Genomic DNA, 22,518 nt, shown 5'->3' with positions numbered 1-22,518 from the left:
TTCACCGCTAGATCTAAACTTATTAAACTTAAGTCTTAAGATGCTTTAAATCTTCACCTTAAGATTCTAATAGATTTAGATCTAACAGTAAATTATCAAATACTACATGGTCACTAAGGTCTATGTGATCAAAACCGATAAATTAAAAGGGTCAATTGGAAATTCGAAACGTTCAGTGAAAAGTGGAAACTTTTCGATTTGCCAGCTAATCAGTTAATACTAGGCATTCATGAGATTTACACGGTCCCACGTAATATCGGTCATTCGATTAGGAAATGGAATCTCAATAGAGAATAAAGCCCAACCATGTTCAATATCTAATGAACATAATAAACAATTACTCGAAATAATAACCTACCGTTGCATCAGTCTCGGTCTAAAAGGCAACATTTTAGCATATAATTTCATATAAACAATTTAATTTTATCTGGAATATGAAGGCTCCATATTCGACTACAGCCCGCACTAGTCAAGTTCCTCATACGTGTATCTTCGAGCAAATGATAACCAGATTTAGACGAGTATAAACCATTTTTAGAAAAATACCAAATGAGCTTATCATCTCTAACTGCCGCAACACAGCACCATATTAGAAATAATGTTGACTTGTCGAGGTGAGAACCATTCAACCAACCTACTCTAATTCCAAATGTAAGTTCCTGGTATAAAAAAAGATAAAAAAAAACCCATCACATCTTTGTTTTCATTTGTACAAATAGAGGTGATGTGACGTCCTTCTTCATTTATTTACCACGGATCATGTCATACTGAAACTAAGTCTCCTCTGCCAATCCTCCAACGAATACCCTTTTAGATAACTTTAATCGAACTTCATACGCTCCTCTAAACAAACCCGGATTATTATCTAATTTAGAGAAAAGGAAAGACCCACGATCATAGTATTTAGCTTTGAACAATCTGCTAACCAACGTAAGTTTCCAAACTTGTTTTCTCAGTAGTACCAAATTAAAGTCCTATAAATTTAAAATTCTCCGAGCTCCATTCTCCTCTGTACCTCACCAGAAAGAATTTATTATTTTTCTACAGTTCATCACAGATTGATTTTGGAAGCAGAAAAGTACTCATACAGAAAGTGGGGACAACTTGTGTTACTAACTTCAGTAACACTTCATTCCCTGCAACAGATAGAAACTGAAAGGCTCAACTATTAAAACGTTTTGCATCCCAAAAATATCATTTTTACACCTACGATTTAAAGATGGAAGTCCCAGATACCTACTCGTATCCAAAGGAGAGTAAGTATTATAGGAAATTATTGAGTGTTTTCTACTCATTATAATTCATTACATAAATATAATATATTCTTTCTAATTGTTATTATCCATTATATGTCATTATTAATTAGAAATTTCTTAATATAATAATAATTATAATCAAGAATAAAATTCAATGTCTAATTATTAATATAATAATTAATTTAATTAGTAATTAATTAATATTAATATACTTTTATAATATTTTTAGTATAAGATGAAATTTAAATGAATTAATAAAAAAAGGACACCAATAGTAATATTATATGGAATTGTGTAAATTTTGTCGACGACTCGTATTAACTAATTAGTTGGTAAATTGATTTTCAATCGAAAGACTGATTGTGATTGATATCAATAAAATCTTATTATGCACTTGATCGATTCACTGTGATGTTATTTGACTTGTAGCCGCAATCGTAAATTTCAAATCGAGTGGCTAACTTTCCTTGTTCTTGATACTTTGGGGGAAATTGTGAAGTTTTGTCGTATGTATGATTTTCCATAAGCAAACAGCTGAATTGTATGTGTATTTTCATTTTATTCAGTTCGATTTACTGATTTCTGAGAAAATTAGTTGCTACGATTCTGTAATCATTTTCGTTGTTTGCATAATTACAGAGTGTATGATACTAGCGATTTTGTAGAATGATAGAATGAACTAGTAAATTTATCTTTTGGTTTTATTCCAAAAAGTTGAAGTGAAATGGAATGTTGAATGTGATTGTAGACAAGTCTAGTTTAAAATGTTTGGATCTGGGATTGATGCATAATAATCTGATCTAATTATCATTTATGGGAGCACTTTGTGTTAATTATGAAATTTGATAACTGTTCTATATATACTACGATACATGATCGATTTGCTCGAATTGGCTTGTTATTTTTGAAGGATCGGGCTTTATGAATCAGTTATTTCTTATTTTGATCATATTGTTGGTTGGCCAAGTAGATTGGTTTTTGAAAAGGAAATATTTATCATATTTATATTAAAAGATGATGGATATACCATTCCATGTAAAGCTACATCTAGTAAGTGCTAACTATATACAACATATCATGCTCTGGCCTTAATGTCTTAAAGGAACTTTTAAGGAAATTATGAAGATGTTATATCCTGTTGCTAATTGTGAAGATGATATCATGTTGTGACAAAGAAGCGTAATGGCTTACATAAGCAATGCAATTATGCAACTCTATATGAAACTCCATATTAATTTTGATTGTTTTCCTGATTCAAATTAATGCTCATGTTCGAGATGAATATGAGTGAAATGCTGAGTTTAATTCCAGCTATTAAATAGAATATAGATTAAAGAAGTTGTTGAATGTTGGGAAAAATCAATTAAATGGTAGTATTTTTGGACATTTCATCGACATATCTGAAGTTCTTTCTGATAGGGTTTAGAATATAGTATGCTTGCTTTACACTGCTCTGGTATGTCTAAAATGTAATTGATGGTATCAGAGAATGGAACATAACAAGCACGTTATTGTACCTTTTTTTTTAATATATGTTTAAATTATAAGCAGCAATCATTTTGGCAGAAATGAATAAAAGAAAGTAGTAATTTTATTCAGTTCATGCTTCTTCAAAGTACATGATATAGGGACTGTTACTTTAATCTAAGCATGCTTAAACAAACTGGCAAACTTTATAATATGCTAAAACAAAGATAGATAATCTTCATTACTCTTCTGCACCATTTCATCATGGTTCTCTTTTCAGTGTGTTGACGAACCTTGGTTTTCGTATATCATTACCTGAAATAAAATCAAGAAAATCACTGAAACTGAATGCTTTGTCGGAGTCTGGGTGTTGTTCATCTACTAGCTCACTTACTGGTTTCACTTTCTTGTTTAGAGCTAGACTGTGAAGACCTGCTATGGAAAACCTCTTTTTCTCGGAGTTAACAGTTACTCGATGGATCACACTCTTATATTGGTTGGCCATTGCTCATTACTTATAGCTGATCTCCTAATTGAACAATCAGAGCTCCATCAGTTTCTGGTACTTAGAACCAATTATTGCTCTTGTCCATCATTTGCAGACCAGAGCATCTCTGGAGTAAGATTGTCAGTGACCCATAGTTTGAATGTTGTGGCATCCTAATGCAAGCTCTGGTTCAAGACATGTTGGGTAGCAATTGACAGTCATCACTTGTGAACCGTCTTCAATTTCATCATGTAAGTAATTAGGGCTCAACCCCAAGCTTTCCATAATTACCCACATAAGCTCTTTTTGTAAAGTGTGAAGAGCTTCTGTATAGTCTACCATCTTCTCCCTGTCCAGTTAGCATATTATTACAGAAGGCTCGAAAAAATAAGTCTCGCAAGATTTTTTTGACATCATTTAATTGTACAACATCTTATTTATTTGCATATTTTATTCTTTTTTTCATTATCCTGATCGTTACTATCGTTATTACCACTACTTTGTATAGTCTCCTCTATAAAAACTGTAAGCATGATTTCAAACACTCTGCTTAAACTTTTCAATGAAATGCCATTTACAACCTTTTAATGCTACATATGACTTTGATTTCGAAAACTGGCCCTATAGTGGTAGTTGCTTCCATTTCATCAAATGTTTTACGAACTCTGAATTAACATATGATTTTCTTACCTGTAACTTTGAGGATTTGCAGGCCACAGATGAATCCATTATGAGGTGGGATGGGAGTAATGCTTGATAAAGTCCCTCCAAAAAAGAACTTTGTCCACTCTATGATTTAAACTGGTGCCATACCTGAGAGGGTCATGGACATTGTCTGACAGTAGTTGCACCTTCTTCTCAAGATGCAAGTCAAAGAACTCTTCTGCAGCTTTTAAAGCATATGTCACTGTTGGAAGAGGAATCCCATGATTTATTACATGAAAAAACATGAATTTTTGATGAAATAAATTGGTCACGTGTGATCATTAGTAAAACGGTGTAGTATTAATGTTTAGTGAAACGGGGTCGTTTTGTATAACGGTTTAATTGCTGGTGTGTTGCCAGCTGACTTGAGTTTTCTGTTATTGTTTCAAACGGTATATAACCGGTTGTAATCCCTCTCTTTCTTTTCAATGAATCTGGAAAATATCTTCTCCCAAATATTCAATTCTCTCTACTTTAAGATGGTATCAGAGAATCTATGGTGATGATCCTATAGATTGAAGCTCGAAATCGATGCGATCAAAGAGATTGAGGAGAACTAGATCATTCGCAGATGTCGTTCGAGCTGAGGAAGAAGGAGCAGAAGAAGATTGTTCTGTAGAATCAGAAAATAGCTTCATCGATCGATCTTCAGATCAATTTACAGATCTAGAAGAAAGTTTGGTGAGAAACGAAGAAGTAAGTATGAATTCCGTAGCTAATCATGATAATCCTAGTCTAGTCTTAGTTACTACTGTATTAGATGGAGCTAATTACATTCCTTGGAGTAGATCGATGTTATTAGCTATAAATGCGAAGCATAAGACTAGGTTTATATTGAATGATGAACAACCAGTAGGTTTGGAGTCTGAGGAGTATAGAAAGTGGAAAGAAATCGATGATTTGGTGTTTTCATGGATTTTGAATGCATTGTCTAAAGAGTTAGGGAGTGTGTTCATGTATGCTACAACATCTAGGCAATTATGGGAGAATTTGAAGGAGATGTATGGACAGAGCAATGGTCCACTTATTTTCCAGTTAAGAAGGGAGATTTGTAGCATTACACAGGGGAATTCCACTTTAGTTGAGTTTTTCAATAGAATTAAGAGAAAATGGGATGAGTATTCCATTATTAAGCCTATATCCACTTGCAATTGTGTTGATGCTATTAAAAAGGCACAAATTCATATAGAAGAAGAGAAGGTGATGCAGCTTCTTGCTGGATTACATCCTGATTATGATCATATAAGGGATCAGATTTTGATCACTGACCCTTTGCCATCAGTTAGCAAAGCTTATTCTATGTTGATGAGTGTGGAGTCTCAAAGAAATGCAGGAAGTGAATTGAATGCAGAATTTGCCAATGCAACTATGGCAGGAGGAAGTACTAGGGGACAAACAAGCAGAAATGGTGGTCAAAATAGGGCATCAGGTGGAGGCTATAACCAGCATAGAAGCAACAATGGCAGTGGAAAGGGTGGATATCAGGCTGGCTCTCAAAATGACAACAAAGAAGACAAATTCTGCACTCATTGCAGAAGAGGTGGACATGAGAAGAGTGGATGTTTCAAAATCATTGGATATCCAGAGTGGTTCAGAGGAGGCAGGAAAGGCAAATTTGGAGGGAATACAAACAACAATGGCAGCAGATTTCAGGCCAACATGACTAGAGATCAGATGTCACCTATTGATGAAAGTGAGACAGATGAAGGAGATGCCAGTAATACACAACAACAGGAGAATATGCAAATACTCATACAGAAAGAAGTGCAAAGGGAGATGCAGAAGATGATGAAGGGAAAGCAAGCTCAAGACAGCAGTAGTAGAGCTAATGCATATGATTTTTCAGCTTTTGCTGGAATGTGTGCAGGGCATGATCATCACAACAAATCTTTTGCATCTTGGATTGTTGATTCTGGAGCATCTGTACACATGACATACAGGCTTGAATGTATGCAAAATGTGAGGAAGATACCTGGTATGAGAAAGGTGTACTTGCCTACAGGAGAGTCACAAATTGTGTAGAGGCAGGGAGATGTTGTTTTAAGTTCAGAACTGACATTATATAATGTGCTACATGTGCCATAGTTTAAGTACAATTTACTTTCTGTGAGTAAAATGTTACATGACCAGGGTGTCTCAGTCACTTTCTTGACTCATCATTGTGTACTGCAAAGACTGAAGGGAGAAGAGCCTGTTGCAGTGGGAGTCATGAAGGAGGGATTATACTATTTGACTGATATTTCATTTCACAAGGTGATGTTTGAAAATGTGAATGATTTACAGCACAAATATGTAGAAAAAATGAAGAATTTAGTGTTTGCTGTCAAAGATAAGAATGAAGTTGAAGCTGTGTTGTGGCATAGAAGGCTGGGACATCTCTCAGCAGAAAGAATGAAACATATCAGTGGCATGGAGATACAGCAGTCATGTGAGAAGAAGCATTTTGTGCACTGTGATGTATGCCTCCGAAGCAAGCAAACAAAGATGCCTTTTCCTCTCAGTGTGAGTAAATCATTACACTTGTTTGATTTAATTCATGTAGATGTATGGGGTCCCTATAAACAGGTTTCTTTGAGCGGGGATAGATTTGTGCTGACTATTGTAGATGATTTTTCAAGAGTCATGTGGACTATCTTGTTTAGGACTAAAGATCAGGTGCCTAGCTTACTTGAGCATTTTTTGCAGATGATTCATACTCAGTTTTCTGTAATAGTTAAAACCATTAGAACAGATAATGGTACAGAATTCACAGGGCAGAAAACTCAAGCTGTTCTCAAACATTTTGGGATACTTCATCAAAGGACTTGCATTCACACTCCTCAACAGAATGGTGTGGTGGAAAGGAGGCACAGAAGTCTTACCACTGTGGCAAGAGCATTGTTGAAAGAAGGTCACTTGTCCATTCAGTTTTGGGGTGAAGCTATGTTGCAGGCAACTGTTCTCATTAATGCTTCTCCAACAAAAGTTTTGGAGTGGAAAACACCTTATGAGGTGTTACATGGTCATTCTCCAAAGTATGACATGTTTAAAGTGTTTGGCTGCAATGCTTATATGATTAACAATGATGTTAACAGGAGCAAGTTTGATGACAGATCCCAGCTATGTGTATATCTGGGAAATTCTACAGGACAGAAAGGGTGGAAACTATACAATCTTAGCACTAGAAAGGTGTGTGTTTCAAGAGATGTTCACTTTGTTGAAGATAGTTTTAATTTTCAGAACGATGGAGCTGTAGATCACTCAGAAGTTGGCCTTATACCTCAACTTGATTTGCAAGAAGATAGTGCCACTCTCAGGGAGGCAGACAGTGATGAGAGTGACAGAGATGAAGCAAATGAGCACACAGAGGTTGAGAATCAAAATGGCAATGAAGAAGAGAATAGAGTTGAAGTTCAGCCTGCTGTAGTCCAGTCCACACTCAGGGGATCAGGGAGAGTTCCAAAACCACCACATTGGACATCAGATTTTGTTGTGAACAATGCTCATGAAGTTGATTATAGTATACATCACTATGCTTTTATGAGTGAACTTGCAAGAAACAAGTGCAAAGTTGAGTAATGATGAGTCCTATAGGAGAACAATTGGAAAGTTGCTGTATTTAGGATTCACAAGGCCAGATATATGCTATATCACTCAACAACTGAGCCAATTTCTGCAAGAACCAACAGAAATTCATATGTCAGCAGCTATGCACATATTGAAGTATCTGAAGGGGACAGCAATGCTGGGATTGTTTTATCCAAGTATGAATCAGTTAGAGTTGAAGGCCTACTGCAACAATGATTATGATCAGAAGGGAGTAGTTGCAGTCACAGCTTTTAGTGATGCAGATTGGGCCAGGTGTACAGAAACAAGAAGATCTGTAGGTGGCTATTGTGTGTTTCTGGGGAAGTCACTGATTTCTTGGAAGGCAAAGAAACAGGCGACTGTGAGCAAATCTTCTGCAGAAGCAGAATACAGAGACATGGCAAGCACTTCGTGCGAGGTGAAATGGCTAACATATCTACTGGAAGAGTTCAAAGTTGAAGTAAAAAGGCCAATCCCACTTTATTGTGATAATAAGGCAGCTATTCATATAGCTGAGAATCCTGTGTTTCATGAGAGGACGAAGCACTTAGACATAGATTGTCATATTGTTCGAGCTCACATTCAGAGTGGACTTTTGACAACACCATTTGTGAAATCTTCAACTCAATTGGCTGATATCTTTACAAAGCCTTTATCTTATGTTCAGATGTCAGCGGCATTGAAGGAAATGGGAGTAGTGCTGTTACCAGTCACAGCTTGAAGAATGTTGAAAGTGCAGAAGAATAAAGTGAAGAAGAAGAAGATGTTCATCACGTGAGGAGGGGGTGATGAAATAAATTGGTCACGTGTGATCATTAGTAAAACGGTGTAGTATTAATGTTTAGTGAAACGGGGTCGTTTTGTATAACGGTTTAATTGCTGGTGTGTTGCCAGCTGACTTGAGTTTTCTGTTATTGTTTCAAACGGTATATAACCGGTTGTAATCCCTCTCTTTCTTTTCAATGAATCTGGAAAATATCTTCTCCCAAATATTCAATTCTCTCTAGTTTAAGAATTTTCACGTAAATTATATACTAACTAATACTCAGATATATGTGCATGCATGTTTTGATAGAATAAGTAAAAGATAGATACTACTGCTTGATGAGTCATCTCATCTATTCTTTGTGCTTCTCCTAGTTGGCAGACAAGTTGCTTGAATTATGATAGTTAAAACTATTGTCACTTTCTGGCTGTTGAGACAAAGTGAAAACGACATTGCACATGGTAGGAAACTTCATGCAATTTGTATGAACTAAGACAATATGCTTGTACGGATAATAGTGTAAATTGAATTCTTAATTTGGTAAGTTCAAACTAATTTCCAAATTACAATCTTTTAGTCTAATACGAATTGAAATACCTCGATCGAAAAACAAGAATCATATCTATCTTAACCCGTCTAAACATGCACATTAACGTGTACTTAATTGAGCGAAAATTATACCTAAAAAGATCCAGTTTGCTTACATGGACTTTTTATCTGGTCGATGAGACCATACCTCAAAGAAGGATGGTGAAAAGAGGAAAGATCAATTATGGGAAGAGTGATTGATATTAATAAAATCTCATTATGCACTTGATCGATTCACTCTTATGTTATTTGATTTGTAGCCGCAATCATAAATATCAAATCGGCTGGCTAATTTTTCTTGTTCTTGATACTTTGGAGGAAATTTTAAAGTTTTGTCGTATGTATGCTTTTCCAATAGAAAACAGCTGAATTATATGTTTATTTTCATTCTATTCAGTTGGATTTACTGATTTCTGAGAAAATTAGTTGCTATGATTCTGTAATCAAATTATTTACTACGATTTTGTAATCATTTTCGCTTATTTTCATAATGACAGCGATTTTGTAGAATGATAGAATGAACTAGTAAATTTATCTTTTGGTTTTATTCCAAAAGGTTGAAGTGAAATGGAATGTTTATTAATTGAAGTTGCACAAGCATGTTAATAAATGAGTGCTAATAATGCTATTAATTTTTATGGAGGTGGCTACTAGTTCATTGTTAGACGAGTAAGCACATAATGAGAGGAATAAACAGCTTTCATGAACAATCTATAAGCTAAGCTTAATCTTATCGTACAATTTCTATTGTAGTATATTTGGAATGTGATTGTAGACAAGTCTAGTTTAAAATGTTTGGACCTGGAATTGATACATAATAATCTGATCTAATTATCATTTATGGGAGCACTTTGTGTTAATTATGAATTTTGTAATTTGATAATTGTTCTATATATACTAAGATACATGTTCGATTTGCTCGAATTTGCTTGTTATTTTTGAAGGATCGGGTTTTATGAATCAGTTGTTTCTTATTTTGATCATATTGTTGGTTGGCCAAGTAGATTGGTTTTTTAGAAGGAAATATATACCATTCCATGTAAAGATACATATAATAAGTGCTAACTGTATAATGCTCTGGTCCTAATGTCTTAAAGGAACTTATAAGGAAATTATGAAGATGATATATCATGTTGTTAATTGTGAAGATGATATCATGTTGTGACGAAGAAGCGTAATGGCTTACGTAAGCGATGCAATTATGCAATTCTATATGAAACTCCAGATTAATTTTTATTATTTCCCTGATTCAATGAATTAATGCACATGTTTGAGATGAATATGAGTGAAACTTTGAGTTTAATGCCAGCTATTAAATAGAATATAGATTAAAAAAGTTGTTGAATGTTGGGAAAAATCAATTAAATGGTAATATTTTTGGACAAGTTCATCGACTTACCTGCAGTTCTTTCTGCTAGGGTTTAGAATATAGTATGATTTTTTTACACTTCTCTGGTATGTCTAAAATGTAATTGCTGGTCTTAGAGAATGGAATAGAGGAAACGCGTTATTGTACCTTTTTTTCAATATATGTTTAAATTATAAGCAACAATCATTTTGGCAGAAATGAATAAAAGGGAGTAGTAATTTTATTCAGTTCACGCACTTCTTCTAAGTACATGATATAGGGACTGTTATTTTAATCTAAGCACGCTTAAATAAACTAGCAAACATTATAATATGCTAAACAAAGATAGATAATCTTCATTACTCTTCTGCACCTTTTCATCATTGTTCTCTTTTCAGTGTGTTGATGAACCTTGCTTTTCGTATATCATTACCTGAAATAAAATCAAGAAAATCCCTGAAACTGAATGCTTTGTAGGAGTCTGGGTGTTGTGCATCTACTAGCTCACTTGCTGGTTTCACTTTCTTGTCTAGAGCGAGACTGTGAAGACCTGCTATGGAAAACCTCTTTTTCTCGGAGTTAACAGTTACTCGATGGATCACACTCTTATATTGGCCATTGCTCATTACTTCCAGCTGGTCTCCTAATTGAACAATCAGAGCTCCTTCAGTCTCTGGTACTGAGAACCAATTATTGCTCTTGTCCATCATTTGTAGACCAGGGCAGCTCTGGAGTAAGATTGTCAGTGATCCATAGTCTGAATGTGGCGGCATCCCTAATGCAAGCTCTGGTTCAGGACATGCTGGGTAGCAATTTACAGTCATCACTTGTGACCCTTCTTCAATTTCATCATATAAGTAATTAGGGTTCAATCCCAAGCTTTCCATAATTACCCTCATAAGCTCTTTTTGTAAAGTGTGAAGAGCTTCTGTATAGTCTCCCATCTTCTCCCTGTCCAGTTAGTATATTATTACAGAAGGCTCGAAAAAATAATTCTGACAAGATTTTTTGACATCGTTTAATTGTACAACATCCTCGTTTATTTGCATCTTTTTTTTCATTATCGTTATTGTTACTATCGTTATTACGACTACTTTGTACGGTCTCCTCAATAAAAACTGTATGCATGATTTCAAACCCTCTGCTTAAACTTTTCAATGAAATGCCATTTACAACCATTTAATGCTACGTATGACATTGATTTCAAAAACTGGCACTATAGTGGTAGTTGCTTCCATTTCATCAAACATTTTACGAACTCTGAATTAACATATAATTTTCTTACCTGTAACTTGGAGGATCTGCAGGCCACAGATGAATCCATTCCGAGGTGGGATGGGAGTAATGCTTGATGAAGTCCCTCCAAAAAAGAACTTTGTCCACTCTATGATTTAAACTGGTGCCATACCTGACAGGGTCATGCACATTGTCTGACATTAGTTGCACCTTCTTCTCGAGAGGCAAGTCAAAGAACTCTTCTGCAGCTTCTAAAGCATCTGTCATTGTTGGAAGAGGAATCCCATGATTTATTACCTGAAAAAGCATGAATTTTCACGTAAATTATATACTAAATATTACTCATATAATTGTGCATGCATGTTTTGATAGAATAGGCGAAAGATAGACTGCTTGATGAGTCATCTCATCTATTCTTTATGCTTCTCCTAGGTGGTAGACAAGTTGCCTGAATTATGATATTTAAAACTAGAAAAAAAATACAAAAATAAATCTTGTGGTTACACTTGTTTTCAATTGACACTCTTATGGTTTAAAAATTTACAAACTGATATTATTCCGTTAGCAAACATATACCAAATTGCATTAATATTTATCCTTTTTGAGGCATAAATTAATATAATAGGGAACTCCATCGCCAATGTAATCAATTATGCTTCCCTCCTCCTTTACTCGTTTTTCTTCAATTTTTTATTCATCTTTTCAACAACTTGATCATTGTCAAATATTTATATAATTTATGAACAAGATAGAGCCATTGCACAGTATGAACCTCAAGAGAGATGGAAAATTAACTATAAAAGGGGTTAATTTATAAACTAATTAACTATAAGGGCAAAATTAACTTTGCTAACGGAATGAACCTCAAGGTACCAGTTTGTAATTTTTTAAATCAAAAGGGTACCGATCGAAAACAGATGTAACCACAAGATTTATTCTGTTGAGACAAAGTGAAAACAACATAGTATTACATCAAAGAGAAAGGAAACCCCTCAACCCACCACACCCCAATGTGATTCGAACCCATGACCTCTAAAGTCATAGGTAAGCTCTCAACCAACAGGGTAAGAGCTTCACCACAGAATCAATATTTATCTTAACCTGTCTAAACATGCACATTAGCGTAGACTTAATTGAGCGAAAATTATACCTGAAAAGATCCAGTTTGCTTACAGGCACTTCTTATCTGATTGATGAGACCTGACCTCAGAGAAGGATGGTATAAAGAGGAAAGATCAATTATGGGAAGAGTGATATCGGAAGGGTTCAGACCAGTGTTTGGCCTATCTGATAGAGGAAGAACGTAACGTTTAGGTACATAAGTTGCTCTGGACTTGTTAAGGTTCATTGCAGTAGTAAATGGAGTTTGTGAGTTTTCTCCCCCTTCTCCCATTTTTACTCTTAATGTTTCAACTCAACTAGCTTCCCTATTTATAAGTTTCCAAAATTTACTACATTTCCACATGTCAAACTTCTGGTTGTGCACAAAAACTATTTCCCCGGATGAATGATCCTAGAGAATAAAGTACAGAATGTGCAGCATTTTTTTTTTTTTTTGGTCATGGAAAATTGAGTAACAGATATTTGAATGTTTTTAATAACTGATATTCAATTCCTTAAAGAGGATTGATGAGTAAATTATACCCATAGCCACTGAATTTTACCTATTTTCACATTATGGCCACTGAACTTTATTTCTTCCCGGTATGGCCATTGAACTTTACACTTTTCAACACCGGTAGCCACTTAATGCCTCAAAACGACCGTTGACGGCTAAAAATAAAAAATCTAAAACATTAATGATATTCTAAGGAACTTTAATTCTTGAAAATTTTCGTTTTGAGGTCATTTGGGTGTTGTTTGGGTAGGAGAGAGAAAGTGAATTTTTAGAGAGAGAAAGCTCCAAAAAATGTGATTTTCGAAAATAGAAAATGAGGTTTCATAGTAAATGTCGTTCTGAACAACTTTAATTCTTGAATATTTTCATTTTGAGGTTGTTAACGATCGTTAACGGTCATTTTAAGAAGTTAGTTAAAATTGAGTTGCTACCGGTGTTAAAAAATGTAATGTTCATTGGCTATACCGGGAAAAAATAAAGTTCAGTTGCCATAATGTGAAAATGTGTAAAGTTCAGTGGCCATTGATGTAATTTACCTGAGGATTGATTGAGAAAAATAAAAGATGAATGCAGTGGCGAATAAAGAATTGTTCGGTTGGGGGGCGAGGGGCCGATTTTCCACATGGTGTGTAAAAAAAAAAAGTTTTGTTAAATTGAACTTGTTCAATTTTTTTCTGTATATATACGTGTTATAATCAGAGTGGTCAAGAACCAATTTTTAAGTATTGATGTAAAACTTTTCAAAATTAAGCTATATTGTGTTTAAGATTCTTAAACATGTAAACAAAATTGTGTCTAATAGAAAAAATCGGATTTAGGAATAATAAGCTAACAAAATTAGAATTTTGGATTTAGAGATGACCTAACAGACTAAAAAAATTAGAATTTTGGATTTAAAGAGGTCCTAATAGGTAAAAAAAATTGGAATTTTGGATTTAGAGAGGTTCTAACTAGACCTTTACTAATTTTAAGGTGCTAATTCAACACCCCATCATTATTTTTTGGAAACAGAGGGCCGGAGCCACTATAGCCTAAAATTTCGTGGAAACAGAAGAGGCTGAAATTATTTATGTACATGGTGTGGCTAGAGGAGCCCGGACCCCTCCATGTCTCCGCCCGTGGATGAATGGTCAACTAGCTTGGTTAAAATTTCCTTACCACCAAGAGTCAGGTCAGGCTATATTCTTTTATGTTAAAAAACCAGAAATTGCTTAACGGATTTACACTAAATATAGTAAGTGTCAGAACTAGTGTATTTTCTTTAGATATTTATTTATATATATATATATTAATTTCCTCGTTGATAATTTACAAGATAAAGTACTAAAATAACCATAAGGTTTTTAGAGAAGTGCTAATTTAGCCTTAACGTACAAAATAAAACACTGATATGGATACGCGTATAAGTTAGTTTTTTAAAAATATGAGATACGGGTACGATGGGAATACACCAAACTATATATATATATATATATATATATAGGGGAGGGCTCTTGTGAGAACCCTTTTTTAGGTGAGGACACTTTCTTATGGTGAGAACACTCAAAACTACGTCGTTTTGAGTAGAAAAATTAAAAAAAAAAATCACTGCTGCTTGTGAGGTTCAAACATTGGACTCCTTACCTACACTCCACATTGCTTACCACTGAGACAATTGCTTTCCTTGTATATTATGTCGTGCGCTGCTTAATATACCATTGCCCTTTTAGCTTCTATTGTATAATATTTGATACATGCACTTATTAATATCGATTAAATGTGCATAATAATAAATTATTAATAGGAAAAAAAAGAAATGTGCATAATAATAAATTATTAATAGGAAAAAAAAGAAATGTGCATAATAATAAATTATTAATAGGAAAAAAAAGAAATGTGCATAATAATAAATTATTAATAGAAAAAAAATCCAAGAACATGCTCTAATTTTTTATTTATTTAATTCCTCTATATTTTTGTAATTTATATTTTAAAATGTTAAGGACGATGTTCTAAATATTGTTACATATGTTCTAAACTTTATAATTTGTGTTCTAAAAATTAAGTCTAATGTTTTTAAAAAATAGTAAATATATGGATCATTTTTGCATTTGTTCTATAATATAATTTATAACTCATATTCTGAATAACATAACGTATGTTCTAAAGTTTATATTTTGTGTTCCAAAAATTAAGTATAATGTTCTAAAAAATCAGTATATATCTCGATCGTTTTTTCATTTGTTCTATAATATAATTTATAACTCATGTTCGAAAAAACATAACACATGTTCTAAAAAACATAACGTATGTTCTAAAAAAATATGTCGTATGTTCTAAACTTCATAGTTCGTGTCTTAAAAGTTAAAATATTTGTTCTAACGTTTGTTTAAAAAATATATAGTTTGTGTTCCAAAATTTAAGTATAATATTCTAAAAAAATCAGTAGATATCTGAATCGTTTTTTCATTTGTTCTATAATATAATTTATAACTCATGTTTGAAAAAACATATCACATGTTCTAAAAAACATAAAGTATGTTCTAAAAAAATATGTCGTACGTTCTAAACTTCATAGTTCATATTTTAAAAGTTAAAATATATGTTCTAACGTATGTTTTAAAAAATAAATTTTTTATATAACATAAATTACAAAAATATAAAGGAATTGAATAAATAAGAAATTAGAGCATGTTCTTGGATTTTACAATCACAAATACATCACTCAAGTTTTCTTTACAAATTTATGTAATGAGCATTACATAAATAATAGAAATGAATCCCCATTACGACTAACTTTTGCATTTTGTTATTAATACTTATTATGCACAATTCTTAATAAACGATAAAAAAAAAAAACTAGAAAACATTAAAAATGAAAAAAACGTTAAAACTTGAAAATACGAAAAACGAAAAACTAAAAAAACGTGATGAAAAATTGCCATCACGTTTTTTTTTTTGTTTTTCGTCTTTTTACTGCATTTTTTTCAAGTTTTTCGTGTTTTTTGTTTTTCTCATTTTTCATTCTATTAATAATTCATTATTATGCACATTTCTTTTTTTTCTATTAATAATTCATTATTATGCACATTTTTTTATATTAATAATTCATTATTATGCATATTTAAGCGATATTAATAAGTGTATGTGTCAAATATTAAACAATAGAAGCTACTAGTACAATGTTATATTAAGCAGCGCGCGTGACATAATGAACAAGAGAAGTAATTGTCTTAGTGGTAAGTAGAGTGGAGTGTAGTTTAGAGTGCCTAGGTTTGAATCCCACAAGCAGCAATCAATGTTTTTATATATATATATATATATATAACCACAAATAAAATTCATAAGTCGTTATAAACAGGGACGGATCCAGGATATTGATTTAGTGGGGGCAAATTATATAGATTCATTAATAGTACAAATTTACAAATTCAAAACTCCAAATTTAACCTAACATTTGAAATGGTCCAAATTCAATCTTAATGTTTACAATCTTAATTTTGGATTAGCTAAAGGATAAAGATCAAATTTTACTTTAACGTTTTTTTGTGAAGTGCAAATTTTGCCTAACATTTGAAATGGTTCAAATTCAATTTTAATGTTTACAATCAAGATCAATTTTAGTCCTATATTACCGAAATTTCGGTAATATATGACAATTTGTACTTCACTTAACACATTAGGATCAAATTTTACCGTTATACTCTTAACTAATTTAACTCAACTCAAATATTAAATTGCAGCACTTTGAAAACTAATGAAAAATGAATGAAATTGCAAAGGAAACATACTCAGCAAGGAACTAAACAATCAATATATAAAGAAAAGGCATTACATTCATTTGGATCTCAAAACTAAAGCTTCAAAGTCAATTATGACTTTAAACTATTAAAATCATCAATTAGGTCCTTCAACTAAGCAAAAATCATCAATTGAGTCATCTTGCTATTCTAAAATCAGAAATTGTGACTATTTGATATAGACTGTAATAATTTATATGTTGGTTCAAAATGGGTTTAGGGAAGAGAGTTTAAAACTATTCAACCGAATGATTTTTGATGGGGTCTCAATTAAAGATTTTTGTTTAAAATGAGTTTGTTAGTTTAGGAACCTGATTGATGATTTTGATAGTTTGATGGGGTCATTATTTCATGGGTCCAACTTTGGAGAATTGAGGTTGGAATAGGTAGACGCAGCGCAACAGCTAATTCTAGGTTTTGTTTTATTTTTCAATATTTCATTAAACAAAACGATGCCGTCCAACTTAAGTGGAACGGCATCGTTTTGTTTGTAAAAAAGGAAAAAGATAAATAAAAAAAATGGTTAAGGTATTAAAATAGACCTAAGGTTTTTAGGAAAGTACTAATCTAGACTCAACGTTCAAAATAGCACCAATATAGGCTTAACGTTTACAACATAATATCAATTTAGGCTTAAAGTTTACAATATAGCATCAATTTAGACGTCACATGCAAAATAGTACCAATACAGACTTAACGTTTACAAAATAATACGAATTTAAGCTTAATGTTTACAAAATATATCAAACTTAAGTTAAACGTCACAATTAAATTAACCATATTATATTCTTTTCATATAAAGTTAATAGGAAAAAAATATAATATGGTTAATTTAATTGTGACGTTTAGCTTAAATTTGATATATTTTGTAAACGTTACTCTTAAATTCGTATTATTTTGTAAACGTTAAGCCTGTATTGGTGCTATTTTGTACGTGAGGCCTAAATTGATATTATATTGTAAACGTCAAGCCTAATTTGATATTATGTTGTAAACGTTAAGCCTATATTGGTGCTATTTTGAACGTTGAGCCTAAATTGGTCATTCCCAAAAACCTTAGATCTATTTTGGTACCTTATCCCTAAAAAAAACCTACCTCTTTCTTTCTTCAACCTAGCCCTACAGTAGCAGCCACCCCATTGTTAATGGGGGCAAATCTTTAAGCTTTCATATTGTACCAGGGAAGATAAAAAAAATTCCAAAACACAGTGGGGGCAAGTGCCCCCATTGCCCCCACTGTGAATCCATCCCTGGTTATAAAGCATAAATCACATTCATAAGTCATTATAAAACCATAAATAATATGTATAATAATTAATAAGTCATTAATTCATAAAAAAAAATATTTATTACTTCAAACTATTTAAACTAATAAATATAAAGACTATTTATGACATTTTCATGATTTTTATCTACAGACATTTAATACCTATTAGTTTTTCTTTTTCCCAAATAAAAGGGTGGGAGCGGACTGCGTTAGTTAATTATTTATATTAGAGATTTATATTTAAATTTTATATATATTAACTCCCATTTTTTTATAAAGTTATTTAAAAAACCTAAATTTGTACCTAATTAACTTTGAAACGTATTTCCGAAGTATCCCCATGGTTAAAAGAAAAAAAGGATACTTTGCACCGCCTCCAAATTACTTATCACCGTTCCCTTTTGGATATTCTTGTCCTTTTCATTTTTCCATTCAAAAATTTAATACCCTCTTTCTCCGAAGTCAAAAATTGGATTTATGAAAAATTGGATGAACTATCCGTTTCTGCCTACGCGGTTTATTTCTGCCTCCGTTTCCTCCTAGGAAGAAACGGGTGATCCACCCGTTTCCGTCTAGGCAGAATCCGTTTCTGCCTAGGCGGAATGGTGTGAATCACCCGTTTAGCACATTTTGGATTAATTTTGTCTTCGAATCCGGAGATAGAATTCGTGTTTTCGATTCGATTTTCAAATAAAAATACTTATCCAAGGAATCATTGGTCTTTTTCCTTTACGGTGTTTAAGTCCCATGAATATGGTTCGGGTTTTTGAATTTCGAAAAAATTTGAGAGAATTTCAGTTTTCGAGTTTAAAAAATGAAAAGACAAAAGTGTCCAAGAGAGGACGGTGATAAGTAATTTAGAGATGGAAAATAGCAATCCACTTTGTCAAATGGTACCAATTTAGTTCTGTTTAACGGAACTTGGGACTAAAACATTGAGTCTTCAAGTTCCGTTATCCAATACTAAATTTGTATTATTTTACAAACGTGGAAGTTAAAATGGTGTTATTTTGTATTTTGGGTTAAGTTGACATTTCCTAAAATAAAAAATGTGGAACTTATCCTCGTTTATATGCATGCAAAAATGATGTGTCACCCATTTAGGCTACTGTCTTTATTTTTTAATGTTAAAAATATAAAAACAAAAAAATAATAGAACCACTGAGTCCAGACAAACGAGTCTGATGTTTTTATACTTCAATTCCCGAGCTGTATTCGGCTACTTATTTCTAGATTTGTCCATGGGCCGGACTGGACCGGATTCGGACCGGGTTTGATGGGTTTTTAGGTAAAAATGCTCGTCCCAAACCCAGCTCAGTTCAATATTAATTTAGGCGGGTTCGGACCGGGCTGGGTAGAGCTCGGGCTTAAAAATTAAATCCCAAGCCCAATCCATATAAACCCATTTAAAAATATATATATAATTTTTAAGGTCAAATACATGAATAGCATAATTAAGTACAAAATTACAACTAAGTCATACCATCAAACTTAATTCTTAATATGTCATTATTCTCTATATATTATGATTTTATACCATAATTTAAGAGATCTAGACTCCAATTCATTAATCATAAACCCTAGAAAATATATTCTAGACTTCTAATTTATAAATTCGGATCCTTAAAATATATTAAAAGTACTGATTTTACTAGTTTGACATAATCCAAAATTATGACTTGACATAGTTGTAAATAGTTTTTGAAATATGAATTTCTGTGTAATTTTTCCTAATTTTTAATTATAAAAAATCAAATTTATACTTAAAATAAATATTTAATTATAAATATATAAATTTCCTAATTAATATTAATAAGGCGGGCCGGGTTGGACCGGTCCGTAATATTTTCATATGTTCCAAGCCCGCCCAAAAAATATGCGGGATTTAGCGGGCCTAGCCCGGACTGGACCTAAGAGTAAATTTCATTGTCCAAGCCCGGTCCAGGGGACACGGGCCTGGGCGGGCCGGGCGGATACCCGGACCCGTGGACAGGTCTACTTATGTCTAATTGGGACCAGACATGATACCAGCAGTAATTTTTCTTTTTTACTGTTGGCCCAAAATTAACTACCCTTTAGTTACTCTGTACATGGACAAGTAGAGCACAAGTAATTAGGGTTACAAATGAGCCAAGTCGCTCATGCGTGGCTCGATAAAAGTTCGGCTCGACTCAGCTCAATTTGTAAACGAACCGCTCGTGAGCATGATTTACTGGCTCGGTTCGTATGAGCAGGCCAAAGCTAGGCTCGAAAGCTCGTGAGCAGACTCGATTACAACATTTATGAACAAATTTTAGTTTTATATAGCTTTGTGTTAGTTCACAAATATCTAAACTTAATATTATTTAATTTGATATTAGATAAGTTCGTTCACAAACATAATAAAGGAGAATAAACAAACTATTTGTAAGCATCTTGTTTATTTATTCACGAACTTCGCTTGTAAGGTTGTTTATTTATTCATTGTTAAATAATTGTCTTAATGAATCAAGTTCAAAGAGGATTTTGGGCTCGAAGCTCGGTTCGAGCTCGTTTATTTTCTGATGAGCTAAGCCGAGCTTGAGCAAACCAAAGCTCGGTTCGGGCTCGAGCTCGTTAATTTTATAGCGAACAGAACTTGAGCAGGCCAAAACTCGGCTCGGCTCGGCTTGATTACAGCCCTACAAGTAATAGAAGAAGAAAGAAGGAAAACATTATTTCAACATAGCTTTTCACCTACATGACATGTGTTTCACCCTTTCCAGCAAATGTTGGAAAGATTCTGAAAACCGATAGAAAATGTTTTTGGGCATGTTTCCGTAATTATCCAAAATATGAAATGCAGTTTTTAAACGGTTTTTTATGTCTATTTCGGCTAAAATTGTGGAAATTCACTTCAATTCCTATTCACTCTAATATTAGGAAAACTGAAACTTTATATTCGACTAATAATTCCTTTCTTGCATCCTTCAATTTAAAGAACTTATCTATATTTCTTCTTCTATAATTCTTGTCTCTTGAATATGGATTAAGCTCGGATTTCTTCATCTTATTCTTCGTTCTTGTTTTTTTAAATATATCATTATATTTTTAAGGGATAATAAGGTACTAAAATAGGGTTATGTTTTTTTTGGGAAAGTATCAATTTAGGTTTCATGTACAAAATAAAGGTACCAATTTAGGCCTCGATAATGGAACGAGACACGTCATTGATATTACTCCGTTAAGTTCTGTTAATTGTACATGAGAAATCAGAAATTAACGGAGTAATAGGAAAGACGTGTCTAATCCGTTATCGAGACCTAAATTGATACTTTTTTAAACGTTAAGTCTATATTGATGCTATTTTGTACGTGGTGCCTGAATTGATACTTCCCCAAAAACCTATTTTAGTATCTTATCCCAATTTTTAATATTTATAAATATATTTCTATATTTTAAAATATATTTTTCATTTCCGTGCAACATAGCTGTTCACCATTAATGAAATAATTGAAGCTGCTACACTAGGCTTCAAAAAAAAAGTATTAGATAGTAAAAACTGAATTACTGTAAACTGACTCAATTTGGTGTTCCAGTTCGGTTTTTTTAGCTTTTTCGGTTCAGAATCGCATATAGTCGTAGGTATATTTCGGTTTGGTTCGGTATGATAAAATGTAAGAAAACCAAACTTAATTGTATTACTCATATGTAAGGTGCACATGGTCTGTTAGAGCATCTCCAACAGCTTCTTAATTTGGCTCTTAAGTTAAAATTTGAGGAAAGAGAGTTAAAAACCATCTCCAACAGCCTCTTAGTGGCTCATCAAATCACTAAGGCTCTGTTCTTTATCGTGGAAAAAAACTGAACTGAACTGAATTGAACTGAATGCTACTGAACTGAACTGTACTGAACTGAAGTGAATTGAACTGAACTGAACTGAACTGAACTGAACTGAACTGAATGCTACTGAATGCTACTGAATACTGAACTGAACTGAATTTAACTGAATGCTACTGAACTTAACTGAATTCTACCGAACTTAACAATAATGATGATATTAGACTTTAAAATAATTTTAATAATAATATTGGACATTAATAAGCTTATAATAATAATAATAATAATGGTTCTTTTTTTTGGTAAACATAATAATAATGGTTCTAATAATAATAATAATAATAATATCAATAATAAATAAATATATTATTAAAGATAAAACTAAATTGAATATAAAATAAAAGCTCGGCTTGATAAAAATCTAGGAAATTGAATAAAAATGAGTCTAATTTAAATTAAAAATACAAATTACATACAAACACAAATTTACATATAATTTAAAGCCTATGAAATTAAATACAAATTTTCATATGAATACAAACTCTTAACTTTTTTTTTTTTTACAATTAAGGGTTAAGATGTAAAAGTACCCCTAACGTTTTGGGTCAGGGGTAATTTTACCCCCAACGTCTAAAA

The 22,518-nt window shown here is 32.8% G+C and overlaps 1 protein-coding gene and 1 pseudogene across 1 annotated transcript; both read right to left on the bottom strand.

The window, feature by feature from the left end:
- Nucleotides 1–2,985: 2,985 nt before the first annotated feature.
- On the bottom strand, nt 2,986–10,457 carry LOC136216648 (flavanone 3-dioxygenase 3-like; annotated as a pseudogene).
- A 107-nt stretch (nt 10,458–10,564) lies between these two features.
- Nucleotides 10,565–12,813, bottom strand: LOC136216647 (flavanone 3-dioxygenase 3-like). The gene is made up of 3 exons (XM_066003197.1): nt 12,571–12,813; nt 11,470–11,717; nt 10,565–11,135 (listed from the first exon to the last, which is right to left on the bottom strand). The coding sequence occupies exons 1-3, from the start codon at nt 12,811–12,813 to the stop codon at nt 10,565–10,567; spliced, it is 1,062 nt and encodes a 353-aa protein (XP_065859269.1).
- Between the last annotated feature and the right edge of the window lie 9,705 nt (nt 12,814–22,518).

Source organism: Euphorbia lathyris, chromosome 2, assembly GCF_963576675.1.
Source record: "Euphorbia lathyris chromosome 2, ddEupLath1.1, whole genome shotgun sequence".
Classification (NCBI taxonomy): domain Eukaryota; kingdom Viridiplantae; phylum Streptophyta; class Magnoliopsida; order Malpighiales; family Euphorbiaceae; genus Euphorbia; species Euphorbia lathyris.
The sequence above is the reverse complement of the archived record's forward strand: the minus strand, read 5'-3'. Positions and strand labels throughout refer to the sequence as shown.

What these genes read in the sequence shown, in the direction of transcription:
- LOC136216647 (XM_066003197.1), bottom strand. Translation starts at nt 12,813, where the DNA reads ATGGGAGAAGGGGGAGAAAACTCACAAACTCCATTTACTACTGCAATG. An exon ending in AGCAAACTGGATCTTTTCAG is followed by an intron (nt 11,718 to 12,570) that starts GTATAATTTTCG and finishes ATGCTTTTTCAG; the next exon opens with GTAATAAATCATGGGATTCC. An exon ending in GCAGATCCTCCAAGTTACAG is followed by an intron (nt 11,136 to 11,469) that starts GTAAGAAAATTA and finishes CTAACTGGACAG; the next exon opens with GGAGAAGATGGGAGACTATA.